The 25798-nt window shown below is 39.6% G+C and overlaps 1 protein-coding gene across 1 annotated transcript in view; it reads left to right on the top strand.

Moving 5' to 3' along the window:
• The window catches only part of pole (polymerase (DNA directed), epsilon), a 142260-nt gene that overhangs the window by 99973 nt on the left and 16489 nt on the right, over positions 1 to 25798 (top strand). Inside the window, exons 38-43 of the mRNA XM_060843549.1 lie at positions 173 to 393; positions 5858 to 6062; positions 6341 to 6514; positions 10817 to 10942; positions 15527 to 15659; positions 25280 to 25463. Of these exons, the coding sequence (XP_060699532.1) occupies positions 173 to 393; positions 5858 to 6062; positions 6341 to 6514; positions 10817 to 10942; positions 15527 to 15659; positions 25280 to 25463 (1043 nt within the window). The remainder of the gene's footprint in view (positions 1 to 172; positions 394 to 5857; positions 6063 to 6340; positions 6515 to 10816; positions 10943 to 15526; positions 15660 to 25279; positions 25464 to 25798) is intronic.

The raw sequence follows: 25798 nt of genomic DNA, 5'->3' as shown, positions 1-25798 counted from the left end.
GCTGACAGAATTTGAATAGATCACATTCTATCATTTTGCCTGAAGATACTTGTACAGTATTGGGTTTGTCTCTGATGTCGTAAAACAAAGTAAGAACGTGAAATCATGCTTTAATAAATTTTCATGTAGTAAATAAATGTTATTTAATACTAATTACATAATTTATTTCCAGGTATTATCATATTCCTATTGGAAATCTTCCAGATGACATCTCAACCTTTGGATCAGACCTCTTCTTTTCCAGACATCTTAGACGACATAACCATCTGTTGTGGCTTTCTCCAACATCACGACCTGATCTGGGAGGAAAGGAAGCAGACGATAATCGCCTGGTTATGGAATTTGATGAAAAGTCAACAGTTGAGATTAATAATCCAGGGTGTTACTCCACAGGTACATGGGTTGCTGTACAACAATGGACCTACCTTCATAAGGATAACTATGCTTGATATATATATATTGTTCAAAAGTGTGGATTATTGCCTATCCTTCCCCCTCTAATTCTCCAAAGCATAGAATAATAAAATAACTGGAGCATGGAGAAAAGCAGAAAGGAATCAACCCTAGAAAAAACATCTATATTTGCATAGGCAATACCACATGGTATAGCAAACGGTGGACCAGATTTCAGTGACCAAATGGTGTACTCCTAAGTGCAATGAACAAAATTTGCACCTTTCTCATTTGTTTCGTTTGTGCTTATTCCTGCCTAAAAGCTGCAACAAACAAAGAAATAAAACAACTATACAGAGGATAAGAGTATCAGCAATTAGGAGAAGTACACTATCCATTCCGTTGAGTACGCTCCACTATTCAGTGATATCATGGCTGATTTGATGATCCTCAAATCCACTTTTTTCTGTCTTCTTCCCCTATAACTCTGATTTCCTTCCTGATTAGAAATTTCCTTTGAACTATCCCCTTCTCACCTTAAATGCTCCCTCCTATTAGATGGTTCAACTCTAGAGGTAAAAAATTCTGACCGTGAGCCCTATCTATACAGCTCATAATTTTATAGACTTCTATCAAGTTTCCTCCAACCGCCACCGCTCCAGAGAAAACATGCTGTGTTTTTTTAGCCTAACCTTATAGTTCATATCCTCTAATCCAGGCAGCATCCTGTTAAACCTATATGCACTCTCTCCAAAGCCTCCACATCCTTCCAGTAACATAACGACCAGAATTAAATGCAGTAATCTTAACAAAGTCTCAAAAAGCTTTGTGGATCACTTCAAATGCTGTCAAATGTCAACATTTTAGCATTCCTGATGCTGGACACTGTATTCTAGATTTTATTGAATTGAATTTGAATTATAATTGAATTTAAATTTCCCACCTGCTTTTGCTGGAATTTGAACCTTCATTTTGAGGTGTTAATGTGTGCCTCCAGTTTACGAGTCCAGTAACATAATCACTGTACATCATGCCCATTTAGAACATAGAACAATACAGCGCAGAACAGGCCCCTCCGTCCTCAATGGTGCGCCGACCTGTGAACTATTCTCAGCTTGTCCCCCAACATTAACCTGCCATCATCCATGTTCTTATCCAAGGATTGTTTAAATATCCCTAATGTGGCTGAGTTGACTACATTGGCAGGTAGGGCATTCCACACATTTACTACTCTCTGAGTAAAGACCGTGCCTCTGACATCTGTCTTAAATCTATCACCCCTCAATTTGTAGTTATTCCTCCTCGTACAAGCTGACGTCATCATCCTAGGAAAAAGACTTTCACTGTCTACCCTATCTAATCCTCTGATCATCTTGTATGTCTCTATCAAATCTCCTCTTAGCTTCCTTCTTTCCAATGAGAACAGACCCAAGTCCCTCAGTTTTTTCTCATAAGATCTTCCCTCCAAACCAGGCAACATCCTGATAAATCTCTCTGCACTTTTTCCAATGCTTCCACATCCTTCCCGAAATATAGCGACCTGACCTATGCACAGTATTACAAGTGTGGCCCCACCAGCGTTTTGTATAGTTGCAGCATGATATTGCGGCCCCGGAACTCAATCTTTCGATGAATGAAACCTAACACACCTTTTTTAACAGCACTATCAACCTGGGTGGCAATTTTCAGGGACCCATGTACATGGACACCTCTGCACATCCACACGACCATGAATCTTTCCATTGACCCAGTACTCTGCCTTCCTGTTATTCTTCCCAAAGTGCATCACCTCACATTTAGCTGCATTGAACTCCATTTGCCACCTCTCAGCCCAATTCTGCAGGTTATCCAAGTCCCCCTGCAACCTGTAACATTCTTCCAAACTGTCCACTACTCCACTGACTTTAGTCTGCAAATTTACTAATCCATTCACCTATGCCTGCGTCAAGTTATTTATAAAAATGACAAACAGCATGGTCCCAAAACAGATCCTTGTGGCACACCACTAGTAACCGGACTCCAGGCAGAATATTTTCCATCAACTACCACTCGCTGCCTTCTTTCAGAAAGCCAGTTTCTAATCCAAACTGCTAGATCACCCTCAATTCCATGTCTCTGCATTTTCTCCAACAGTCTACCATGTGGAACCTTAACAAAGGCTTTACTGAAGTCCATGCATGCCACGTCTACTGCCCTATCCTCATCTTCAAGCTTAGTCACCTTCTCAAAAAACTCAATGAGCTTTGTGAGACATGACCTGCTCATGACGAAACCATGTTGGCTATCTGAAATCAAATTGTTGCTTGCTAGATGATTATAAATCTTATAATCCTTTCCAAAACCTTTCCTACAAAAGAAGTAAGGCTCACTGATCTATAATTACCTGGGTCATCTCTACTGTCCTTCTTGAACAAAGACACAACATTTACAATCCTCCAGTCCTCTGGTATTAAACCTCTAGGCAATGACGACTCAAATATCAAAGCCAAAGGCTCTGCTATCTCCTCCCTAGCTTCCCAGAGCATCCTTTGATAAATCCCATCCTGCCCAGGGGACTTGTCTACTTTCACTCCTTCCAGAATTGATAGCACCTCTTTGTACCTAACCTCGATCCCGTCCAGTCTAATATCTCGTACCTTATTCTTCTCCTCTACAATATGCTCGTTTTCCTGAGTGAAAACAGATGAGAAATGTTCGTTTAGCACCTCTCCGATCTCCACAGAGTCCACACTCAACTTCCCACTTCTGTCTTTGACTGGCTGAATTCCTACCCGAGTCATCCTTTTATTCCTCACATACCTATAGAAAGCTTTAGGGTTCTCCTTTATTCTATTTGCTAAAGACTGCTCATGTCCTCTCTTTGCTCTTCTTAACTCTCTTTTAAATCCTTCCTAGCTGATCTGTAACTCTCTCGCCTCATCAGCACATAAGCCTCCTTCTTCTGCTTAACAAGAAATGCAATTTCTGTAGTAAACCACAGTTCCCTTACCTTATCACTCCCTCCCTGCCTCACAGGGACATACCTATCAAGGACAAGCAATATTTGTTTCTTAAACCAGTTCCACATTTCCATTGTCTGCATCCCCTGTATTTTGCTACCCCATTCTATGCATCCAAATTCTTGCCTAATCACATTATAATTGCCCTTGCCCCATCAATAACTCTTGACCTGTGGCATGTACCTATCCCTTTCCATCACTAAACTAAATGTAACTGAATTATGGTCACTCTCTCCAAAGTGCTCACCTACAACTAAATCAAACACCTGGCCTGGTTCATTATCAAGCACCAAATCCAGTGTGGCCTCCCTTCTTGTCTCCCCTTCGACATACTGTATCAGGAAACCCTCCTGTACACATTGGACAAAAACTGATCCATCTGACGTACTAGAGTTATAGCATTTCCAGTCAATGTTAGGGAAGTTAAAGTCCCTCATAATGACCACCTTTCACTCCTACCCAGAATAATTCTGCCAATCCTCTCTTCCACCTCCCTGGTGGAACTCTGCGGAAGCCTATAAAAAACTCCAAGCAATGTAAACTCTCCTTTCCTGTTTCTCACCTCAGCCCATGTTATCTCAGTCGACGAGTACTCATCAAAAATTCTTTCAGCCACCATTATACTATCCTTGATGAACAAGGCCACACTTCCCCCTCTTTTACTGCCTTGCCTGTCCTGAATGAAAGATGTAAACCCCAGAACCTGCAACATCCATTCCTCACCTTACTCTATCCACGTCTCCGAAATGGCCATAACATCAAAGTCCCAGATATCTATCCATGCTGCAAGCTCACCTACCTTATTTTAGATACTTCTGGCATTGAAGTAGACCCACTTCAAAACAGTTTGCTGTCTGCCAGCACATTCCTGTGATCCTGAAATCCTGTACCTGTCCTCCCTACTCTCATCCTCCTGTACACTGCAACTATGCCTTAGGTTCCCATCCCCCTGCTGAGCTAGTTTAAACCCACCTGAATAGCACCAGTAAATTTCCCACCCAAGATATTAGTACCCCTCTGGTTCAAGTGAAGACTGTCCTGTTTGTACAGGTCACACCTTCCCCAGAATGAACCCCAATTATGCAAGTATCTGAAACCCTCCCTCCTGCACCATCCTTGCAGCCACGTGTTCAGCTGATATCTCTCCCTATTCCTTGCCTCGCTATCACGTGGCACAGGTAACAAACCAGAGATAGCAACTCTGTTTGTTGTAGCTCTATACTTCCACCCTAGCTCCTTGAAATCCTGTCTTACATCCTTATCCCTCTTTCTATCTATATCGTTGGTACCTGCGTGGACCATGACTTGGGGCTGGTCACCCACTCCCTTCAGGACCCCAACGATACAAACCGAGACATCTTGGACCCTGGCACCTGGGAGGCAACACACCAACTGTGAGTCTCGTTCGGTCCCAAGAAACCTTCTATCTGACCCTCGAACTATTGAGTCCCCAATGACTAACATTCTCCTGCTTTCCCTCCTTCCCTTCTGTGCAACAGGGACAAGCTCTGTGCCAGAGACCTGGGCCCCACTGCATACCACTGGTAAGTCATCCCCCTCAATAGTATCTAAAACGGTATACTTATTTTTCAGGGGAACGACCACAGGGGATCCCTCCACTGACTTTTTTTTCCCTCCTTCGAACAGTAACCCGCTTTCTTCATGTCTAGAAGTAACTACTTCCCCAAAACTCTTATCTATCACAGCCTCTGCCTCCCGAATGATCTGAAGTTCATCCAGTTCCCCCTCCAGTTCCCTAACACGATCTTGGACGAGCGAGAGTTGGGTGCACTTCCTGCAGATGTACTTGGATGGGATACTAGAGGAGGTGGTTGGATGGGAGGCCCTACAAGGATAGGGTCTCTAGTTGAGAAAACACTGACTTATATAGCTGGACGGAAATAAAAAGAAGTCCCTCCTCTCCCAGAAACCTCTGCTCTCTGATTTCAAATGAAAAAGCTCAAATCAGTGACTCACCGCTCCTGGCAGGCTCCTGGTCCAAGCTCCCACTCTTCAAGTTGCTGCTGCTGAAAAACAGAAATTTATGTAGCTCTGTTATCTGTATAGTACAAATTACTCTCCACAACTGAAAATCTTGTTGATGTTTCCTTTTGTTGAATTTTCAAGTTTGTGCTGGGTCGTGGTTTGCTACCCAAACATTAGCTTATGTATGCTGCCACTGCTTTCATTACTGCCTACCTGCACTTTGAGGAATTTAGTTTTGTGAACTTTTCCTTAAGTTTGAAGTATTCTCCTCTGCCTGTTACTGCACTCTTTACTTGTGTTGTCACCTCAAAGTTGTGCATATTCTGACAGAGTTAGCCTCCATATAGCAACTGTTCAGTTGACTGGTAAGGGTGTATTAAAGTTTTGTCCAAGCCTTCTCAAAAACTTGATCTGTTTTAACTCTGATAATTGGAATTAAGTATTTTCTGTAATATTTATATTCTGGTTCTCTTTTGTAGTTTCTGTGGAACTGGATATTCAGAGTTTGGCTGTGAACACCATCCTTCAGTCTCATCACATTAATGATATGGAGGGGGCATCCAGTATTGGTATCAGCTTCGATGTAATCCAGCAAGCTTCCCTTGAAGACATGATGGCTGGTAATCAGGCAGCTAATGCACTTGCCAGCTATGATGAGGCAGCTTTATGCTCCAACACTTTCAGGTATTTGTGTGGAAAGGAGAGTTTCAGAAGTTTCACTGGGACTCTTCATCAGGATCTGAGCATCGATCAATCTGATATTCTTTTGGGTCAAAAGCTAATACTTTAAATGTAACCATTTGTTTCAAGATGCTGTAGTCCAAGCTCTCAACTTGGTGCCAGTTGTTAATTCCTCACAGCAGTGTAGCTGTGCAAGGAAGATAAGCCCACTGATGTATGTGGTTATAGTGTATTATTTATACTATTTCTTATTTTCATTCAAGTATGTTTTCTTGTTCCAGAATTTTGAAAAGCATGGTTGTTGGCTGGGTGAAGGAGATCACTCACTATCAAAATGTTTATGCTGATAACCAAGTGATGCACTTTTATCGTTGGCTGCGATCACCTTCATCACTGCTATATGATCCTGCACTACACCGTATTCTTCAGAACATGATGAAGAAACTGTTTCTTCAGTAAGTTTTCAAGAAATGAAGAACAAGAATGCTCACTTAAGACAAAAATATAAGCACCTTGTGAAATTGGTCTGCATTTTCTGAAGACATTGTAGCCTAATCATTTCAACATGTTTTTTTCCTTAAGATTTAGCATGTTTGCTTTCAAGCTCTTGCTAAATGCATATTCTGTCCCCTCTTCTGATTTTTTTTCAGAGAACAGAATAAATGTGTCAGACAGTACCTATACCCTAATGTGCCAACAAAAGTGTGGTTGACCAAAGAGAATTATTTCACGTAGTACTCCAGTGCTCAAAGCATTTGTGGCTACTTTAGAAATGGCAGACTTCATATAGCTGTTTACAAATGTCCAATTGAGTGACTTTCTAGGCCTCCGAGGCCAGTTGAGAGTCAATTGGGAACCAAAATAAATGTTGTTATTGTGTTATGCACAAGACTCCTTCCTGGCTCAATGTTGCAGAAGCCCTAAAAGGCAAGAAACATCACCAACATTTGTAATGCACAACAGACCAGAGCAGATCTGCGAAATGTGCAAGAATGTAAAAGGCAGTTGTGAGCGCAATAACAAATTCAAGTTGTTGATTAAGATAAATGCAGTTAGCACAAAAATGAAAGTAAGTGAATGGTGACCAGAGTGGGACTGGAGAAAGAATATTCAACATATCCCTCAAAAAGAAAGGAACAGCTAGGACTTGTGGGTTTTCATTGCAACACCTTTTATTTTATTTTAAGAAAGTGTGTGGACCCCAAGGAGAGCAGGTTCAGCCAGCTAGTGGAGTGTGATGGAAGGATAGCCATTAGTTGAGCTGTTATTCAGAGCAGAAACAAAGGACTCTCAGGCCACCCTGATTATCATAGTCCTCGAGTTATACAGCATGGAAACAGACCCTTCAGTCCAATTCATCCATGCCAACCAGATATCCTAAATTAATCTAATCCCATTTGCCAGCATTTGGACAATATCCCTCGAAAGACTTTAAGGTATTGATCCAGATTCCTTTTAAATGTTGGAATTGTATCCACCTCTACCATTTCCTGTGGCAGCTCATTCCATTCACGCACCATCCTCTCCATGAAAAAAATATCCCTTTTAAATCTTTCCTCTCTGACCATAAGCCTATGCCCTCTAGTTTTGGACTCCTCTACCATCAAAAAATATTCATCCTATCTATGCCCCCTCATGATTTTATAAACCTCAATAAGGTAGCCCTTTGATGAGTTTAGAATCAGCAAGCACAATACTGTGTCATAGTGTTGGAGGTCCTTGGGAAGATGGTGCATGTACATGATAAGATATCGAACAAAGGAAGAGAAAGTAATGTCCCGATTGGAAGCAGTTAGTCCCTTCTAGCAAGAAAAATGCTGAAATGATGAGTCTACCAGGACAGTCCTGTTTTGAATCTTGAACAAAGGTGGAGGTATGGTTGGTGGCTGAGGAGGGAAGCCCCAACCCATCCACATTGACCATGTTTCCCAGGTCAAGTAGTACTGTGGGATTAATGACCATGTGAAAAAGTAGATGGATCCTCAGTTTAATACCTTAAAATTGGCATCTCTAGCAACATTGTACACAATCGACTCAGTTTGTCCATTACCTGTGGCTTAGTTTGTGGCCTGAGTCAGAAGGTTTTGGAATTAAGTTCTAGCCCAGGACTTGAACACAATCTAGGCTGGTACACCAGTGCAGGCTTGAAGGAGTGCTGGATTGTGCTGTGACTATAGAAGACCAATCATCTTAACCCTAACACATGGCTTACATTTTCTTCTTCATGGTAGTGTCCTAGGCCAAAAGATATTCAGCTGATTACATCATAAGGTCAGAAGCAGATCATTGCACCATGTTCAGCACCATTCACAACTCTTTGAATACTGCCTGTGTTCAACCTATCTGTCCAACCTTTTGCCTTTGGCTGATTCAGTGGCTGCTGAAATTTGTGGCAGTAGTGTGCTATTAATGTGCCAAATTGAGGGAAGAGACTTTTTAAAAGTACTGGATGAGAGAAAGGAAGAGAGTGTGTTTTTGTGTGTGAAGTGGTAGTTGGAGAGTGCATTGATGTTGCGAAGTTTCATCTCAAGTGGGAATATGGTGTGCTTGCAAAGAAATGTCACAGCCTGGCAGTCCAAACACAGTAGGCTGGACAGCTGGTTTGCAAAGCAAAGTGATGCAAACAGCATAGATTTAATTTCTGCACATCTAAGATTACCAAGAATGACTCTCTGTCTTGTCGCCTCACCCGAGGTTAAATCACCATCAGTCTTCTGTCTCACTCCCCAAGGAGAGAGTGGCCCTGTGGTCTGGTAGAAGCCTATTTAAGGTTGAGGAGGCAGGCAACAGACAGGTCTATAGAAGGTTTCAAGGTAGCCAGGAAGGAACTGAAGAATGGACTTAGGAGAGTTGAAGGTGGCATGAAAATGTTTTAGCGGTAGGACTAAGGAAATCCCTAAGGCGTTCTACACTTACATGAGGAACAAGAGGTTAGCCAGAGTAAGAGTAGGGCCGATCAGGTATAGTGGAGAGAACTTTCCCCTGGAGTCTGAGGAAGTAGGGAAGGTCCTTGATGAATACTTGGCTTCAGTATTCACTACTGAGAGGGATCTTGAAGTTTGTGAGTACAGCATGAATCAGACTGATATGCTAGAACAGGTTGCTGATAAGAAGGAGGATGAATTGCAAATTTTGAAAAGCATAAGGACAGATAAGTGCCGGCCTGATGGGATATACCCTAGGTTACTACAGGAAGCAAGGGAAAAGATTGCTTTGCCTTTGGCAATGATGTTTGTATCCTCACTGTCTACTGGAGCACTGTCAGATGATTGGAGGGTGGCAAATGTTATTACCTTGTTCAAGAATGAAATCAGGATAACCCTGAGAATTACAGACCAGTCAGTCTTGCATCAGAGGTGAGCAAAGTATTGGAGAGGATTCTGAGAGACAGGATTTACGATTACTTGGAAAACCATAGTTTGATTAGAGATAGACAGCATGGCTTTGTGAGGGGCCGGTCATGTCTCACAAACCTTACTGACTTCTGTGAAGATGTGATAAAACACATTGATGAAGCTAGAGCGTGGATGTGATGTACATGGATTTTAGCAAGGCATTTGATAAGGTTCCCCATGGTAGGCTCATTCAGAAAATAAGGAAGCATAGGATACAGGGAAATCTGGCTGTCTAGATACAGAATTATGGTCCCGTAGAAGACTGAAGGTGTGATAGATGGGAAGTATTCATTCTGGAGTTTGGCAACCTGTGGTGTTCCGCAGGGATTAGGTCTGGGACTTCTGATCTTTGTGACTTTTAAAAATGACTTTAATGAGTAAGTGAAAGGGTGGGTTTGTATGTTTGCCGATGACTCGAAGGTTGGTGGAGTTGTGGATAGTGTGGAGATCTGTTGCAATGGGGCATTGACAGGATGCAGAACTGGCTGATAAATGGCAGATGGAATTCAGCCTGGATAAATAAGAAGTGATTCATTTTGAAAGATTGAATTTGAATGCTGAATACAGGATTAAAGGCAGGAATCTTGGCAGTGTGGAGGAATAGAGGGAGCTTGGAGTCCATGTCCATAGATCCCTCAAAGTTGCCACCCAAGTTGATAGGGTTATTAAGAAGGCGTATGGTGTGTTAGCTTTCATTAGCAGGGGGATTGAGTTTAAGAGCTGTGAGGTTATGCTACAACTCTACAGAGACCTGGTTAGGTCACGCTTGGAAAATTGTGCTCAGTTCTGGCCACCTCATTACAGGAAGGATGTGGAAGCTTTCGACAGGGTGCAGAGGGGATTTACCAGGATGCTGCCTGGACTGGTGGCCAGTTCTTATGAAGAAAGGTTGAGGGAGCTAGAGCTTTTCTCATTGGAGCAAAGAAGAGTGAGAGGTGACTTGATAGAGGTGTACAAGAAGATAAGGCATTGATGGAGTGGATAGACAGACTTGTTCTCATGGCGGAAATGTCTATCACCAGGGGCATAATTTTAAGGCAGTTGGAGAAAGGATTAGGGAAGATGTCAGAGATCAGTTCTTTACACAGAGAGTGGCGGGTGAGTGCTGGTAGAGTCAGATGCATTAGGGACATTTGAGCAAAGCTTGGATAGGCACATGGAAGATGAAGGGTACAATGAAGGGTATGTAGGTTAGTCTGATCTTAGAGTAGGATAAAAGGGCCAACATCAAGGGCCGAAAGGCCTGAACTGTGCTGTACTGTTCAATGTTCTATAGCTATTTTACCCTTTTTATCTAAATAAATCACCGAGTTGTGATTTTGCACAGACTGGGACTGATTTTATGCTTTTTATTTTGCATAGGCTGGTAGCAGAATTTAAAAGGTTGGGTTCATCTGTCATCTATGCTAACTTCAACCGGCTACTGCTATGCACCAAGAAGCGCCGAATTGAGGATTCTATGGGATATGTGGAATACATCACAAAGAGGTATTATCTGCATTTCTATTTAACCCTTTGAATATCTCAAGGAGCACCTGAAAGAAAAAAAACCCAATAAGTCAGTTACTCACAATTTTGTGGGCGTTCTTGTTTTAAAAAGAATTGTACTTTTAAAATGAAGATATAATCTTTAATATCATATAATTATAGCAAATTATCATCATCGTCACCGTCACCTAATGAATTGGCACCCTTGCTTAAATGACCATAAATTATATTCCTGAAATACTGTAATTATCATTGTCTCCAGGGATGTCCAAGTATTCAGTTAAGGATGCAGGTGAGAAGGCTGGCTGCCAGTAAATTTTATTTAAGTGATTTATTCTGTAAATAAAGTATAACAGTGATGTGTTTACTGCCTGCATAGCATTTCTGTTAGTGTATGTTTTTACAGTGTATGGTTCTGCCTAGTAAAACGTTTGCTGTACTACTATGAATTTATCAAAATTTTATATTTTGAAATTGATTTGATGCTGTGGGGCTTACTTCCCACTCAGTGCCATTATTATCTTGTTTTGTAACCCTTCTGTTTGATAGTGACTTGAATATTCCTATCCCCATTTCTGGTTGAGATGTTATTCTCTATGGGTTGTTTTTGGTTCATTGGTACAGCATACAAATGTACGAGTTAGTAACAGGCGTACACAATTGGGCCCTTTGAGCCTGCAAGGCCTCAAAGTCATCATTGATTTGATTGTAATCTTGACTCCACATTCCTCCTAGCCTTTCGCCCCCAAGCCACAAAACATCCGGCCGCCTCTGGCTTAAAAATATTCCAAAACTCAGCTTCAATAACCTTTTTTTCTCTAAGGAAGAGAATTGCAAAGACACTACTAAACTCAAAGATTTCTCCTCTCCTGTCAAAATGAGCAACCTCTGAGGGAATCTGCTTCCATGAGAAAACTGGAACGAAAGCAATTATTCCATGTAATGGTCTCAGCCATTTTTCTTGTGTTGCAAAAGCAGAGCTTGTAACTGGTTTGAGAGTCCTAATCCACTGACTGTGTCAAATAACCAAACCGTGCCCTTCCATTTTCCATCAATTTCTTTCTGTGCTGCTTTTAGTATTTAGTAGTTACCTGTACTTCTCGATTCTTCTAAAAAGTAGCCTTTCCACATACATAATGTCAAGTCCCCTTGGAGTCTTGCATTTCTTCTTGCTGTTCTGAATTCCAACAAATACAAGCATAGCCTGCCAAACCCTTCCTCAAGATAAGCCTGTCCATTCTATCTACAGTGAGTTTTCTTTCAATTGCTTCCAGTGCATATTTATATTTCCTTAAATAAGGACACTAATACATATACAGTGGTCCAGATGTAGACTCTCAATGTACTGTTTACCTGAAGCATACTTTTGCATTCAACTTGCCTTGCAATAAACAATAATATGCAATTCACTTGATACTAACCTTTTGTAATTCGTGCTGTGGGACATTTGTGTTCCTTTGCATTTCAGACCGCTACAATCTTACCATTTATAAAATATGCTTCCTTGTTGTTCCTGCCAAGATGGACAGTTTCACATTTTCCCACATCATACACACTTCCAAATCTTTGCCCACTCTCATAACCTATCACTGTGTCCCTTTGTGAAAAGGACATAAGGAGGCTGCAATTTAATTTTTACCTATCTTTGTATCATTTCTGTGACTGTATCTTCAATCCATTTATCCAAGTCATATCTATAAATTGTAATTAGTTAGGTCACACCATTAATCCTTATGCCATGCTGTTCATTACATCTTACCAACCTGAAAAAGATGTGCTGTTTCCTGTTAGTTAGCCAGCCTTTTATCTGTGCCAGCATGGTGTCCCCTTGCACCATGAGCTTTTGTTTTCCACAATAACTTTTGTGGCACCTTTATCAAATGCTTTCTAGAAATTGGGTATGTAAGGTAAAGCCATAGTCATCACAGTTCCAGAGGATCATAGGACTTCTCTCATTAGAGACATGAGTATCACCACATCTCACATAAAGGCTGAGGTTGACAATGTACCTTCATGGCAACGGATCACATATATCCATTATGTCCACTACACATGACTTCTTCAGAGACAGTAAATTGGTTAAGCTATTCTCATTTCACAAAATCATATTGGTTCCATCTGATTATGTCGAATTATTCTCATGTCTTTAATAAGAGATTCTAACATTATCTCTATGACTGACGCTCATTTAACTGGCCTATAGTTTGCTGATTTATTTTCCCCTTTTGAATAAAGGAATTACTATTGCTATTTTCCACTCTAACAAAACGGGCAATGTGGAAATTTAGAACCAATGCATCAACAATCTAAGACACTCTTCAAGACCTGAGAATGAATTCGACTAGGGGACCTGGGGACTTGTCAGCCCATAGCTACAATAATTTGCTCAATTTCACTTCACTGGTGATTTTAATTATCTTTAGCTCCTCACTTGCTCCCATTTCTTGAAGTGAATTGTTTCTGGGATGCTACTTGTACTATGTATCAATATTTACTGAAGAGTAATTCATCCAGCGTCTCACTGTTTCCCTAGATTTATTTTCTGTAGGACTTCACTTTATCTCTCTCTTCCTTTTTAAAATAGCTATTGACTCTCTTAATGTCTGCTTTCAAGGGCAGAATTCCTTCACTTTCAGTCAGGGTTTTCATGAAGTGAGATTTGTGACACTTCATCCGCTGTAATACAGGGTGACTTTTCTTGACCAAACCTCTGCTCTTCACCTCATTAATTATAAAACTGAGCTCTTCATAAGAAACCTTGTGGAATTGTGCCATCATAGACATTAAGTGCTTGCCACTCTAGGACTTTCTGGTTTTCATGTTGTTGATGCCAAATTTAAATCCCAGCTGCACAGTTTCCGATGCTGTTAGCCAGAAAGTGGCTCTCTCGCTGTTGAACTGTACCATTCTTCCAAACTATTTTTCCCTTTTCTCCCCTCCATGCTTATACTTGACACCTGCTATCATCACTAACTGCTCTTCAATTCATTTTCATTATAGTCAACCCCTCCCTTTGTCAGTTTGCCGGAAAAGCTGACCTATAATTGGGTTGAAAGGGATAGTACCAACATAAGACACTCCCTCCTTACAAGCAGAAAATTCCAGAAGTGACTGCAGAAGAAAGTGATTGCTTGTGGGGACAGGTAAACATCAATGGATAGCCAACCCAGCAAGCTCCACTGTTTAAGTTCAAAGGAGGGGAGCCTGCATTTGGGCAGGGTCCTTTCTCAGTAGGTTGAGATGTGAGAGGCAAAATAAAATGGTGTTATGGGTGGAGGGAAAACTGGGAAAAGCAGTTCAATGGTCTCTGTCCATAGAGTTTACTGAGATGAACCTTTTGGCTTGTCAAGACTTGGTTGCTGCTGGATCTTTCTTCAGCTACTTTCAGTTGCATACAAGACACATTGATCGATTCACATTGTATAAAGTCTGATTTATTGGTTAAAAGCAACAGCTACAGTAACTGATGAGGAAAAAATAAATTAACTTTCTTCAGGCTTTTTTTTAAACTGCAGGCAAAAGGCAAAAGAACACCACCTCCCAACCAAGAGTCCCGAAACATCTGACTATTGTTGGCACTCAGTTAGACTTTTACAGTGAACAAGACTTCCTTACTTGCTAATTGCTTGCTCTCATAAAATTTGTACATCTGAGGCAGGAGTTTTTTAGACCCAGAGTCATAGAGATCTACAGTATTGAAACAGACCCTTCAGTCAAACTCACTATTGCACTGTTATTGAATCTTGAATGCATACTTCTAATTCAGAGCAAAAGCAAAGGAATACTCTAAAGTTCCTGATTTACTTCTGATGACCTGTCAACTTAAGACCTGCTTGTTCAAGTGAAAGAAAAAATTAAGGATTTTCAATATTCATTTCTTAACCACCGCACTTTATGTTAAAGTAAGTTATCTAATATAATCTATGGGTTTTTTTGCTTATTGTGGACCCAAACTAATTGCCGATTTGCCTAATTTATTTAATAAATAAAATTGTTGTATAAAGCTTTGGAATATTCTAGATAAATGAGAAAATAAGCTTGTGGCTCGAGCAGACCCAACAAATAATTACACAATCCTTGTTTATTTGAATCTGACATTGTGACATTATGTAAGTGAGGATAATTGGAGATGAACTGTATGAACACTTTGATAAAGGGTCAGTTAGACTCTAAGCGTCAGCTCTTTTCTCTCCTTACAGATGCTGCCAGACCTGCTGAGATTTTCCAGCATTTTCTCTTTTGGTGCATGAACACTCTAACTCTCACAAAAAAAAACATTGGTTTTGTATAATCTGTTCAGGTTTTCTACTTAGAGTCAAAGCAATTGTACACTTGTATGTGTCTGATTTGATTGTTAGCACTCGATATTTTATTATTAGGCTGCATATTCATGTGATTTGGTAGAGTGAAGTAGCTCTGAAACCTGGCTTTAAACCAATAGATTATAAAAGCAATGTGGGAAATTTTAGAACCATTCAGATTAAAGGTGTAGCACTTTGAGATTGGAGTCCTATTTAGCAATGCTGCTGTCATTAAATGTGCTTCCTGAGTAATTCATCCTTTTTATTTCAAACAAACACGCAGCATTCATTCCCGTGAGATTTTCCACTCCCTCTCCATCTCGTTTTCTCGCTGCTGGGAATTTCTGCTTTGGATGGACCCAACTAATTACGCTGGCATCAAGGGTAAACTTTCCTCCAGTATTCTCATTGGAGAGGTATGGAAATCTTCTTTTGCTCTAAAGTTGTTGAATAGTATTTGTAGATTATGACCAAACTTGCCAAAACTTAAAGGTAAAATAAAAGTAAAACACTAGCTACATTGGTGAAATATCCATGATAAATAAGTATAGCTCTGTGTGGTTTTAGTGATTCTGCTTTTCAAAGATCTTCACTTGTCAAGAATTATTTAGAATTTTGCCTTTTATGAACTATCTAATAAGGCATACATAATCAAAGGCACTTTAGGTTGAGTGCTACCTTTTCTTTTTTTTCTCATTGTTTCATTATTTTTTAGAGCATTTGATCATATGCTTCATTATTGGCTGTGCCAGGTTTTTTATTAACCAGAATAGTGATACAAAATCTACAATCTCACTGCTTGCAGGGTTTGGAATTTGAATATTTAATGTGCGTACCATTGTTGCAGGGATGTACATCTTAATCTTGAATCCCAATTAAGTGATCGATCTTTTGAGAATTGACTCACATTCACTTAAGGGATGCTGAACAATAAAATCTCATGTTGAAATTTCCACAGTTCATTCACTGAATCTATAAAATGCCAAACGTTTAAGTAGATGCTATTATAATTCACTCTTGTCAGTTGGTCCCATGTTCACCACCCTGAAAATGGAAAGAAATACATTCTGTTGGTTATTTGAATAAAGTGCAGCGATGATTGAAAACCATTTAGCAGTTTACTTACCTAGGTCATGAAATGAATAGATGCAAAGTTATATATGTCAACATTACTGTTCGAACTGTATATTTGTAAGGCTCCGATGATCATCAGAGTGAACATCATCAATGGCATTGTAACTTGATACAAGAAACAGCACCGCAGAAGCTGGGTTAAATTAGTTCCATTTGCTAACAGACTTGCCTCAGTTCGAAAAACTGATCTTGAAGATTATGTTGACTCTCAATGTTACATAAGTAAACAACTGGTATTAACTTTATATATTAATTCATTTTTTTTAAACTTTAATTTCATTTTGTAGTTGTATAACAAGTTGAAATTAATGATTTTATTCATCTTGGGGTGCATATGACATCAAACCACCACTGGGTCACTCAAGTAATTGTTCCTGCAGAAATGTTGGTGGATGGGTTGTTCACATATTGTAAAAACAAATTCTTCAAAATATAAAACGGCGCAGACTAGAGGCTAGGCGCCAGTATGGCCTGGTTTGGAAGATCACTGTTCTGAACTTTTATTTCTCCAACACTGGACATTTTATTTCTCTCTTTTCTTAGATCTTGTAACTATAGAATCTGTACCTAGGACACTTGTACCTAAGTTGGTGCTGTAAGTGGCAACATATACATTTTCACTGTACTCATTGAATATATATGACAATAAAGCTAATTCATTCATTCACCTGAGTGGAAGATTCATTAGCCAAAGGGAGAATCAGGTTGTCTGTTTGTTCACTGAGGTGGTGGGTTTGTTTTCGGACGATTCGTTACCATGCTAGGTAACATCATCATTGAGCCTCTGATGAAGGGCTGGTGTTCTGTCCCACTTGCTATTTGTGTCTTGGTTTGTTGTGATGGGTGATATTATTTTCGATTCTGTTTCTGTGAGGTTGGTAAATGGGGTACAAATCTATATGTTTGTTAATGGAGTTCCAGTTTGAATGCTAGGCCTCGAGGAATTCCCACACGTGTTTTTGTTTGACCTGTTCCAGGATGGATGTATTGTCCCAATTGAACTGGTGTCCCTCTTCATCTGTGTGTATGGATACCAGTGACAGTTACAGGAAAGCCACACACACAGACCAGATACTCAATTACAGAAGCAATCATCCCAGGACCCACAAACGGAGCTGCATCAGGATACTATTCAAACAAGCCGAAACATACTGCAGCACCTGGACTACAAGCAGCTGAGAAGAAACAACTATACAATGTATTCACAAACAATGGTTACCTGATGAGTGTAGTCCACTGATTCCTGCACAAAGAACCTAAACAGAAAGACGCAGCATGTCTAGTCACCCCACTGTATATCAAAGACATTTCAGAGGTGACCACCAGACTACTCTGGCCCCTAGGCATCATGGTATCTCACTAGCCTACTACCACACTAAAACAACTACTGATGAATTTAAAAGACCCTCTACCCTTGGTCAGCAAAACAAATGTAATATACAAATAACCCTTCAAGGACTGCAACAAACATTACATTGGACAAATCTGCAGGAAACTAACCACCAGTATACATGAGCACTTACTAGCCACCCAAAAGACATGACCAATTATCCATGGAACACCATGGAAAGTTTCAAGAAATTGTAAGGATAATTCTGTTATCTACAGCTGGGGTGAGGTGCCGACCAACTGGAGGATGGCAATGTTGTGCCTTTATTTAAGAAGGCTAGTAACAAAAACTAGTGAGCCTGACATCAGTGGCAGGTAGGTTGTTGGAGGGGATTCTGAGATGCATTTGGTGAGGCAAGGACTGATTAGGAATACTCAACATGGCTTTGTGCATAAAACATTGTCTCTCAGTTGAGACTCAAACTCATAATTGAGTTTTTTGAGGAGTAATTGGACGTAAAATTGGCTTGATGGCAGAAGACAGTGATGATGAAGTAGGCAAAAGTGAGGATTGCAGATGCTGGAGGTTAGAGTCGAAAGTGTGCTGCTGGAAAAGCACAGCAGGTAAGGCAGCATCTGAGGAGCAGGAGAATCAACGTTTCAGGCAAAAGCCGTTCATCATGGGATGATGAAGGGTTGTTGGTCAGAAAAGAGTCCCATGACCAGAGTTGTTCCGCACGGATTGATGCTGAGTCTATTATTGATTATTATTCATATAAACAAGTTGGATGAGAATGTAGGATTTGGAGGAGCCAATTTAGGAAGTATGGTTAGTAAGTCAGTGGCTGAGGAGTGGCAGGTGGAGTTTAATTTAGATGAATGTAAAGTGTTGCATGTTGTTAAGACAAACCAAGGCAGGACTTGTACGCTATTAGTAGGACTCTGGGGAGTGTTGTTGAACAGAGAGATGTAGGCTACAAGGGCATAGTTTCTTGAAAATGGTGTCACAATAGACAGAGTGGTGAAGAAGGCATTTGGCATGCTTGCCTGCATTGAGTCTAGGAGTTGGAGCATCATGTTGTACCTCTACTGGACATTGTTGAGACCACATTTGGAGTATTGTGAACAGTTTTGGTCACCCTGCTATAGGAACGCTACTATTCAATTGGAAAGGGCGCAGAAAAGACTTAAGGATGTTAGTGGGACTGGAGGGTTTCAGTTATAAGGAGAGGCTGGATAGACTGGGACATTTTTCCTTGGAGCATGGGAGGTTGAAGGGTGACCTTGTAGAGGTTTATAAAGTCATGAGGGGCATAGATAAGCCAGACAGCAAAGGTCTTTTCCCTAGCTTAGGGGAGTTCAAAACTGGAGGCCATAATTTTAACATGATGGGGTAAGATTTAAAAGTGGCCTAAAAGGCAACTTTTTCACACACAGCATGGTTCATATATGGAATGAATTGCCAGAGAAAGTGGTAATATTACAATATTGAAAAGGCATTTGGAAAGGTATATGAATAGGAAAAAGTTAGAAGTATACGGGCCAAATGCGGGCGAATGAAACGAGTTTAGTTTGGGAAACCTGCTTGGCATGGATGAGATGGACCAAAGGATCTGTTTCTGTGCTGTTATGACTGATTCTACCAGGTGTATAGAGATAGCAAATGCATCTGCCTCGTTCAAGGAAGTTAGTAAGTACTTTCCTAGTGACCACATTCCACTCAGTTTAACATAATCAGTGAATAAAGTTTTAGGAACAATTATCAGGAGAAAAAACATTGACACGTAATTGGAAAATTGAGTTAATTAAGGAGATCCAACACAGACTTTAAAAGGCAGACCATATTTGATTAATTGAATTATTAAAATTAAGTAACAACACAGGAAGATTTTAAGAAAATGTTTGACAAAATTCCACATAAAAGACTGGTCAACACAATTGTAACTCCTAGTTCAGGGGATTTAGTGGTAATTTGCATAAAAAGATTGTTTTCAAAGTCAGAAAATCCAAAGACAACAGTACCATGCGATTGTAAAAAGACAATAGAAACTGCAGTCAAATGAGCGATGAAAATTAACGCCTCCCAAGAATATCCAGGCGTGTTTCAACACGAGCATGTAAAATATAAGAATTGGTAAACCTACCCCTTTTCTGACCACACCCAGAGCTGCCACCCATTAAATGGTATAATAATATGTAATTTTAAATGACTTAATCCCCCATAATATGAGATTGGCAATTTGCCAACATTAGCTCTGTGCAGTGTAGCTGTACATTCACTATGAAATTCTGCATATGGCAGTCGACTTATCAGCCTTGTCCCCAGTTTTGATTTCCAGGTTTGCAAGTGAGCATAACTCCCAAGTACATTCTTATCTAATATCTCTGATTTACCTCATTCTCTTTATCCATTGGCCTGCTCACATCGCAGCAGGACTCACTACTGAATTCTGGCACCACTGGGGCTACTGAAGCTACTGGCTCATCAGAGTGGCTGGCACCACTTGTGTATGGATCTTCTGCTGAGTGGCAGAAACTCCCACTCTTGCCCTGTTCCTGCCATTCATTCATATTAAGGGCCATCCTTCTGTTTTCTGTGAGTCAACTGATGTTCAACATTTCTTTGTTCCAGGAATGCAAGTCATGCACACTGAAAACTTTGACCCAATTTGTGCATGTATATTGGGTCGCAGGAACATAGGGGTTCATGTGCATAGATTTTTGAAGATCGTAGAACACGTTGAGAGAGGAGTTACCAAACTAAGTGGACTTTTGTCCTCAATAAATATTGAGTACAAAAGTACAGAAACTATGCTATGTTTAGGTCACAACTAGAATATCCAGGTAGTTCTGGGATACTTCAGGAATGATAATGAGAGTGCAGAGAAACTTAGGAGCAGGAGTAGACGATTAAGCCTGTCAATCCGGCTCCACTATTAAATATAGTCATGATCAATCTTACACTTCAGTGCCTTTTATTTACATAATCCAAACTTTATCAAAAATGTATCAATCTCTACTCTAAATATACTTAAAGACTGAGCTTTCAGAGCCCTTTGGGATACAGAATTCCAAAGATCCACTATTCTCTGAGTAAAACAGATTTCTCCTCACCTTGTCATAATTATCATTCCCCTTATTTTCAGATTGTGCTCCTGGATCTGGGCTCCTCAACCAGAGGAAAAATTCCTGCCTGCATCTACTCAGTCTGTTGTAGGTTTCAATAAGATTACTTCTCATTCTTCGAAATTCTAGAGAATATAAGCTAATTTGCCCCAGCCCTTCTTCATAGGACAGTCACACCATTTTGTGAACACGTTTGGTGAACTTTTGTAACACTTTTTCAATGGCAACAGTATCTCTAAGTTGAGACAGAGATCAAAACTACTGAGTATTCCAGATGAAGTCTAATCAGATTCCTGTACAATTGATGCAAGAATTCATTACTCCTGTCCTCCAGTCCTCCTGCAGTAAAGGCTAACATTCCACTGGTTTTCCTATTAGCTTGCTGCAGTTGTATGTTAGCCTACAGTGACTTATTAACAAGGATACCCAAGTTCCCTTTTGCAACTCCACTTTCCAGTGTCTCGCAGTTCAAGAAATATTCTACATAGCTGTTCTTCCTATGAAACTGGCCTCACATTTTCCAATATCATGTTCCATCTGCCATGTTCTGGCCTTATCACCTGAGCATGTTCACATTCTTCTGAATTTTTTTTAATCTACTCAGCATGCATCCCTATTTAGCTTTGCATCATCTGCAAGTTTGGAAATAACCCGTTTGGTCCCACTTCCAACTCATGGCTATACATCGTGAACACAGCCCCAAGTGCTGATCCTTCCAGAACATCACTATTCACTGTTGCTAATGTAAGAATGACCCATTTATTCTGATAATTTTCTGCCTGTTAGCCAATCCTTAAACCATGCCAGTGCATTACCACCTACATCATGTCCTTTCATTTTTCTAACCAGTGTCCTGATCAAAAGCCTTCTGAATTTCCAAATATACAGCGCTTTATCTATTAACTTACCTTGATCTCTTTTGTTTTGAACATCTTCAAAAAAAACTTTGGTTTGGCAAACACAATTTTCATTGCATATCCATGCTGACCAACCCCCAATCAACATCATTTTTATCCAAATGTCTGTCTATCATGTCCTTTATGCTCGATTCTAGCAGTTCCCCTACTATTGATATAAGGCCTATGTGTCTCTAGTCACATATTTCATGCTCCTTTCTTCAGTAGTGGGGTGCCATTTGCAAGCTTCTAATCTGCAGGAATCATTCAGCAATCTATGGAATTTTGGAAGAATGATTCTGGGATGGGGGAAATTATCTACAAGATTAGTTTGAGAGCAGAAAAGTTAGATGTAGATAAAGTATAACAAACTTGGATAAGATGGACAGGGAAAAGTTGACGATAAAAGGAATAGGGAACTCAAATTTGAGGTTTTGATCAAGCAGTGCAGAAGAACGTTTTCAGAAAAAAAATCATAGTGAGTTGTAATAACCTGGAATTTGCTGTCTACCGGGATAATGGAAGCAGGTACAATCCATGATTTCTAAAAAAAAAATGGATAACATGTGAGGCAAATAAACAAGCAGGATTAATGGGCCAGAGCAAAGGAATGCGACTGACTTGTCCGTGGGTCAACTGGCCAACTTCTTTTTTTATTTTATTCACTCATGGGATGTAGGGATTGTTGGCTGGCCAGCATTTATTGCCCATCCCTAGTTAACTTTGAGAAAGTAGTGGTGAGCTACCTTTTTGAACTACTGCAGTCCCTATGCTATAGGTATGCCATTAAGGAAGGAATTCCAGGATTTTAGCCCAGCAGCAGTAAAGGAATAGAAATATGTTTCCAAGTCAAGATGGTTTCTGGCTTGATGGGGAACTTGCAAATGATAGTATTCCCATGTATCTAGTGCCCTTGTTTTTCTCGATGGAAGTGGTTGTGGGTTTGGCAGGTGCAGTCTGAGGATCCTTGGTGAATTTCCCTACTAACTTGTCAATAGTACACACTGCTTCTACTGAGCTTTGGTGTTGAAGGGAATTGATGTTTGTGGATGAGATGCCTTTACCTTGGGATTTTTTTACAAATTGTCCTGATGTTGCATGTGAAAGGGTATTCTGAAAGGAAAATTAGATCCTTTAAGGATCTTCATACTCAGGTGTTAGATGAAAATTGTGATGAAATCTACAAAGTTCTGACAGTAATAAGGAAATTTCTGAATATATAGAAGTGGGGAGAAAGCAATGGTGGACTGAAGAGTAGTGTAGGTGTTATAGTCCACTCCTAAGATTGCAGGATAACCTTTTGGAAATTTAAGATTTTTATTTTGATTCTTCTTGGATCTTTAATATTCAAAAAAAGCAAAATAAGAAATGTGTTTTTTTTTCCCCAAGAACTGCATTATACCTATGGAGCTTTTGGAGAGGCCTACACATTGACAGAGAAGCCTTCACATAGTCCTCTCAGGAGGAGATTTGTATTACTTTATCAGTGGTTTTAATGCTGTCTGCTGGACTACTTGTGTCTTTCAATTCGATTGTTCAACTAAGTGGTTGACTTTATTTAAGATTTGTTTATTTTAATAAATAAGGTGCTATTGAAAGCTTCATTTTAGGCTTAATGTCATCAAGGGCATACAAGAGACACAGTGAATGGCTAGTGGATTTAGAGAAATGATTATACACTAGAATCAATCAGATAAATGGGAGATTGTCAGGAAGATAGTTCAGATGTCTTCTATATTTATTCTTTTTAAGACTTGTAGAAAGTTTTTTTTTGTTTTTGTTAAAGTTGACAGACATTACAATATAATTGCCTGTTTGTAATCAGCTTTCAAATCAACATAGCTGATGATGAGGAATAAGGTTACCAATATGGAAGTAACTTAATAGATATCAGTCATTACGGGTTTGGATGAGAGGATTGCTATCCTTTTGACTTTGGAAAAGTGAGAGCCCTTAAGTTTTGTATTAATCATTGCTGCACAAATGTAGGGCATTGGGTATGCTTAACATTGCATCGAAAGAAGTGGTGCAAGAGAGGAAGTTGTTTTAACTGCAAAAACTTCATGAAGTAGGCCAGGAATAAATGCTTTGAACCCACTGAATTCAGTGACCTGAATTCAAATTCTTCCGAAAAGATATTTGTGTTGAGTAATGATAAATAAGAAAAAAAGAGCAGTTTTCTGATGATAAAGTAACCAAAATATGACTGAAGGACTCGGTCAGAATTTGTGTTGGAAAAGCTGTGATAAATGTGATTCAAGACTGGGATGTGCAAGTTGTTAAGCATCAGTACAAACCATTGTCATTAATTGTTTTATTCAGGTTGACAAAGCGTGACGATTAAAAGAGTACAGCAGGTCAGGCAGCATCCAAGGAAGAAGAGAGTCGATGTTTTGGGTAGGACCTTTCTTTGGCCCTGCCTGAAACGTTGACTCTCCTGCTCCTCAGATGCTGCCTGATCTGCTGTGCTCTTTTCGTCGTCGCGCTTTGTCAACTGTGCTTTTTCTAGTGCCACACTTTATAGTCTCTGACTTTTCAGCATCTGCAGTCCTCACTTTCTCCTTTGGTTTATACAAGACCAAAGGAACAATTTTTAAGCATATCTGATGATAATGCACTCAATTTTGGCCATGTATATTGGCAAAGAATACCGAGCTGTATTACCAATCCAAGAGATTTTAAATGAGGGTGTGATACTCCACCTACATAACCTTCTACATTGATTTTGTTCCTTTAATAATGATAATACTCAATTTATATTTGGTTTATGCTCACAGAAAGAGGCACCAAGGGGAATTATACTATTAGGTGTTAACAATTCATTTTCTTATTGCCAATATCCTTCACAAATATCAATTCAATTTTCCTTTGTTATTAAAAGTCTTTATTCTAAATTTAGGAGGCAATTTTATGCCAAAGAAATTAGCTTATTAACACGATATTTTACATTTAACCTGCTGTTCCTGTAAATCTGCCTGTGAACAACATGGTTTGCCTGAATACACAACACTTATTAATTAATATATTAACCCAACACAATCTCTGAGAATAATGTAGGAAAGAGATGGTTTGATTTTTTAAAAAAAGTTTTAGCTCATTGTCATTAAATAAGATGAAGAAGAGGAACATTTTTTTCTAAGGCTGTTCAAGATACTTCGTGAAATACAATAGGCACGTCTGGAGTGTTATTTCTGTACAAAATGGCTGTAAGCCGAGCAGAAGTAACTGCAAATTAAAAATTAGTTTGGACTGATGTCGCGTTATATTTCAATGCACATATTTATACCTGGAATGGGTTCTGTGCATAGTTATGGGGCTTAAAAAACTGGCATAATTTAAAAGTTTCAATACCTGCATGAATTGGAAGGAAACAATGGTCTCTTTCATCCATACTTTTTGAAATGCCAAAGGAAGTTGATGAGATGTTAGAAGTAGGCAAAGAGAAAAAACAAATCAGATTAGAATAGTAATCTTTTGCTAATTAGTTTTGAATCTCCTTGTTCACTATCCTAATTTGTTTTTGACCATGTGAGATCATGTGTTATGTTAAGGTGGAGAGCAATAAAGGAACAAAGGAAAATGTTGAAGATGACAGCAATGATGATGAAGAGATTCATTCTGAAGATGAGGAAACTGGCACTGATGTTGAAGACCTTTTAGACAATAACTGGAATATCATGCATTATCTGCCGCAAGCATCATCTTGTCAGAGCTACTTCCTCATGATTGTCTCAGGTACTGCATTTCAAGTCGGTTGTGCATATATGTGTATCTGTGCACGTGTTTGAAGATTACATATAAATCTTTTTTAAACGCATTGCAATTAATCTCATGAGTAAAACTTGGCTTTAATCACTTTTTAATGAGGGACTTCCTTCAATTATATTTTATTGTCGTTGCTAACATCGAAATTTTTCAGCAGAATCTAAAAACTGGCAGATGTTTTCAAAACACAGCTTTCTAAAAATAATAACAATGGACACAATAATTTTTTCAGTTATGAATCCAATGCAACTTCATGTAGGGTGTCCAGCACCTGAGGCCACCAAAGCTAAATACGTTTGTGGCAT

The sequence above is a fragment of the Hemiscyllium ocellatum genome, chromosome 24, assembly GCF_020745735.1.
Source record: "Hemiscyllium ocellatum isolate sHemOce1 chromosome 24, sHemOce1.pat.X.cur, whole genome shotgun sequence".
NCBI classification, from domain to species: domain Eukaryota; kingdom Metazoa; phylum Chordata; class Chondrichthyes; order Orectolobiformes; family Hemiscylliidae; genus Hemiscyllium; species Hemiscyllium ocellatum.
The sequence above is the reverse complement of the archived record's forward strand: the minus strand, read 5'-3'. Positions and strand labels throughout refer to the sequence as shown.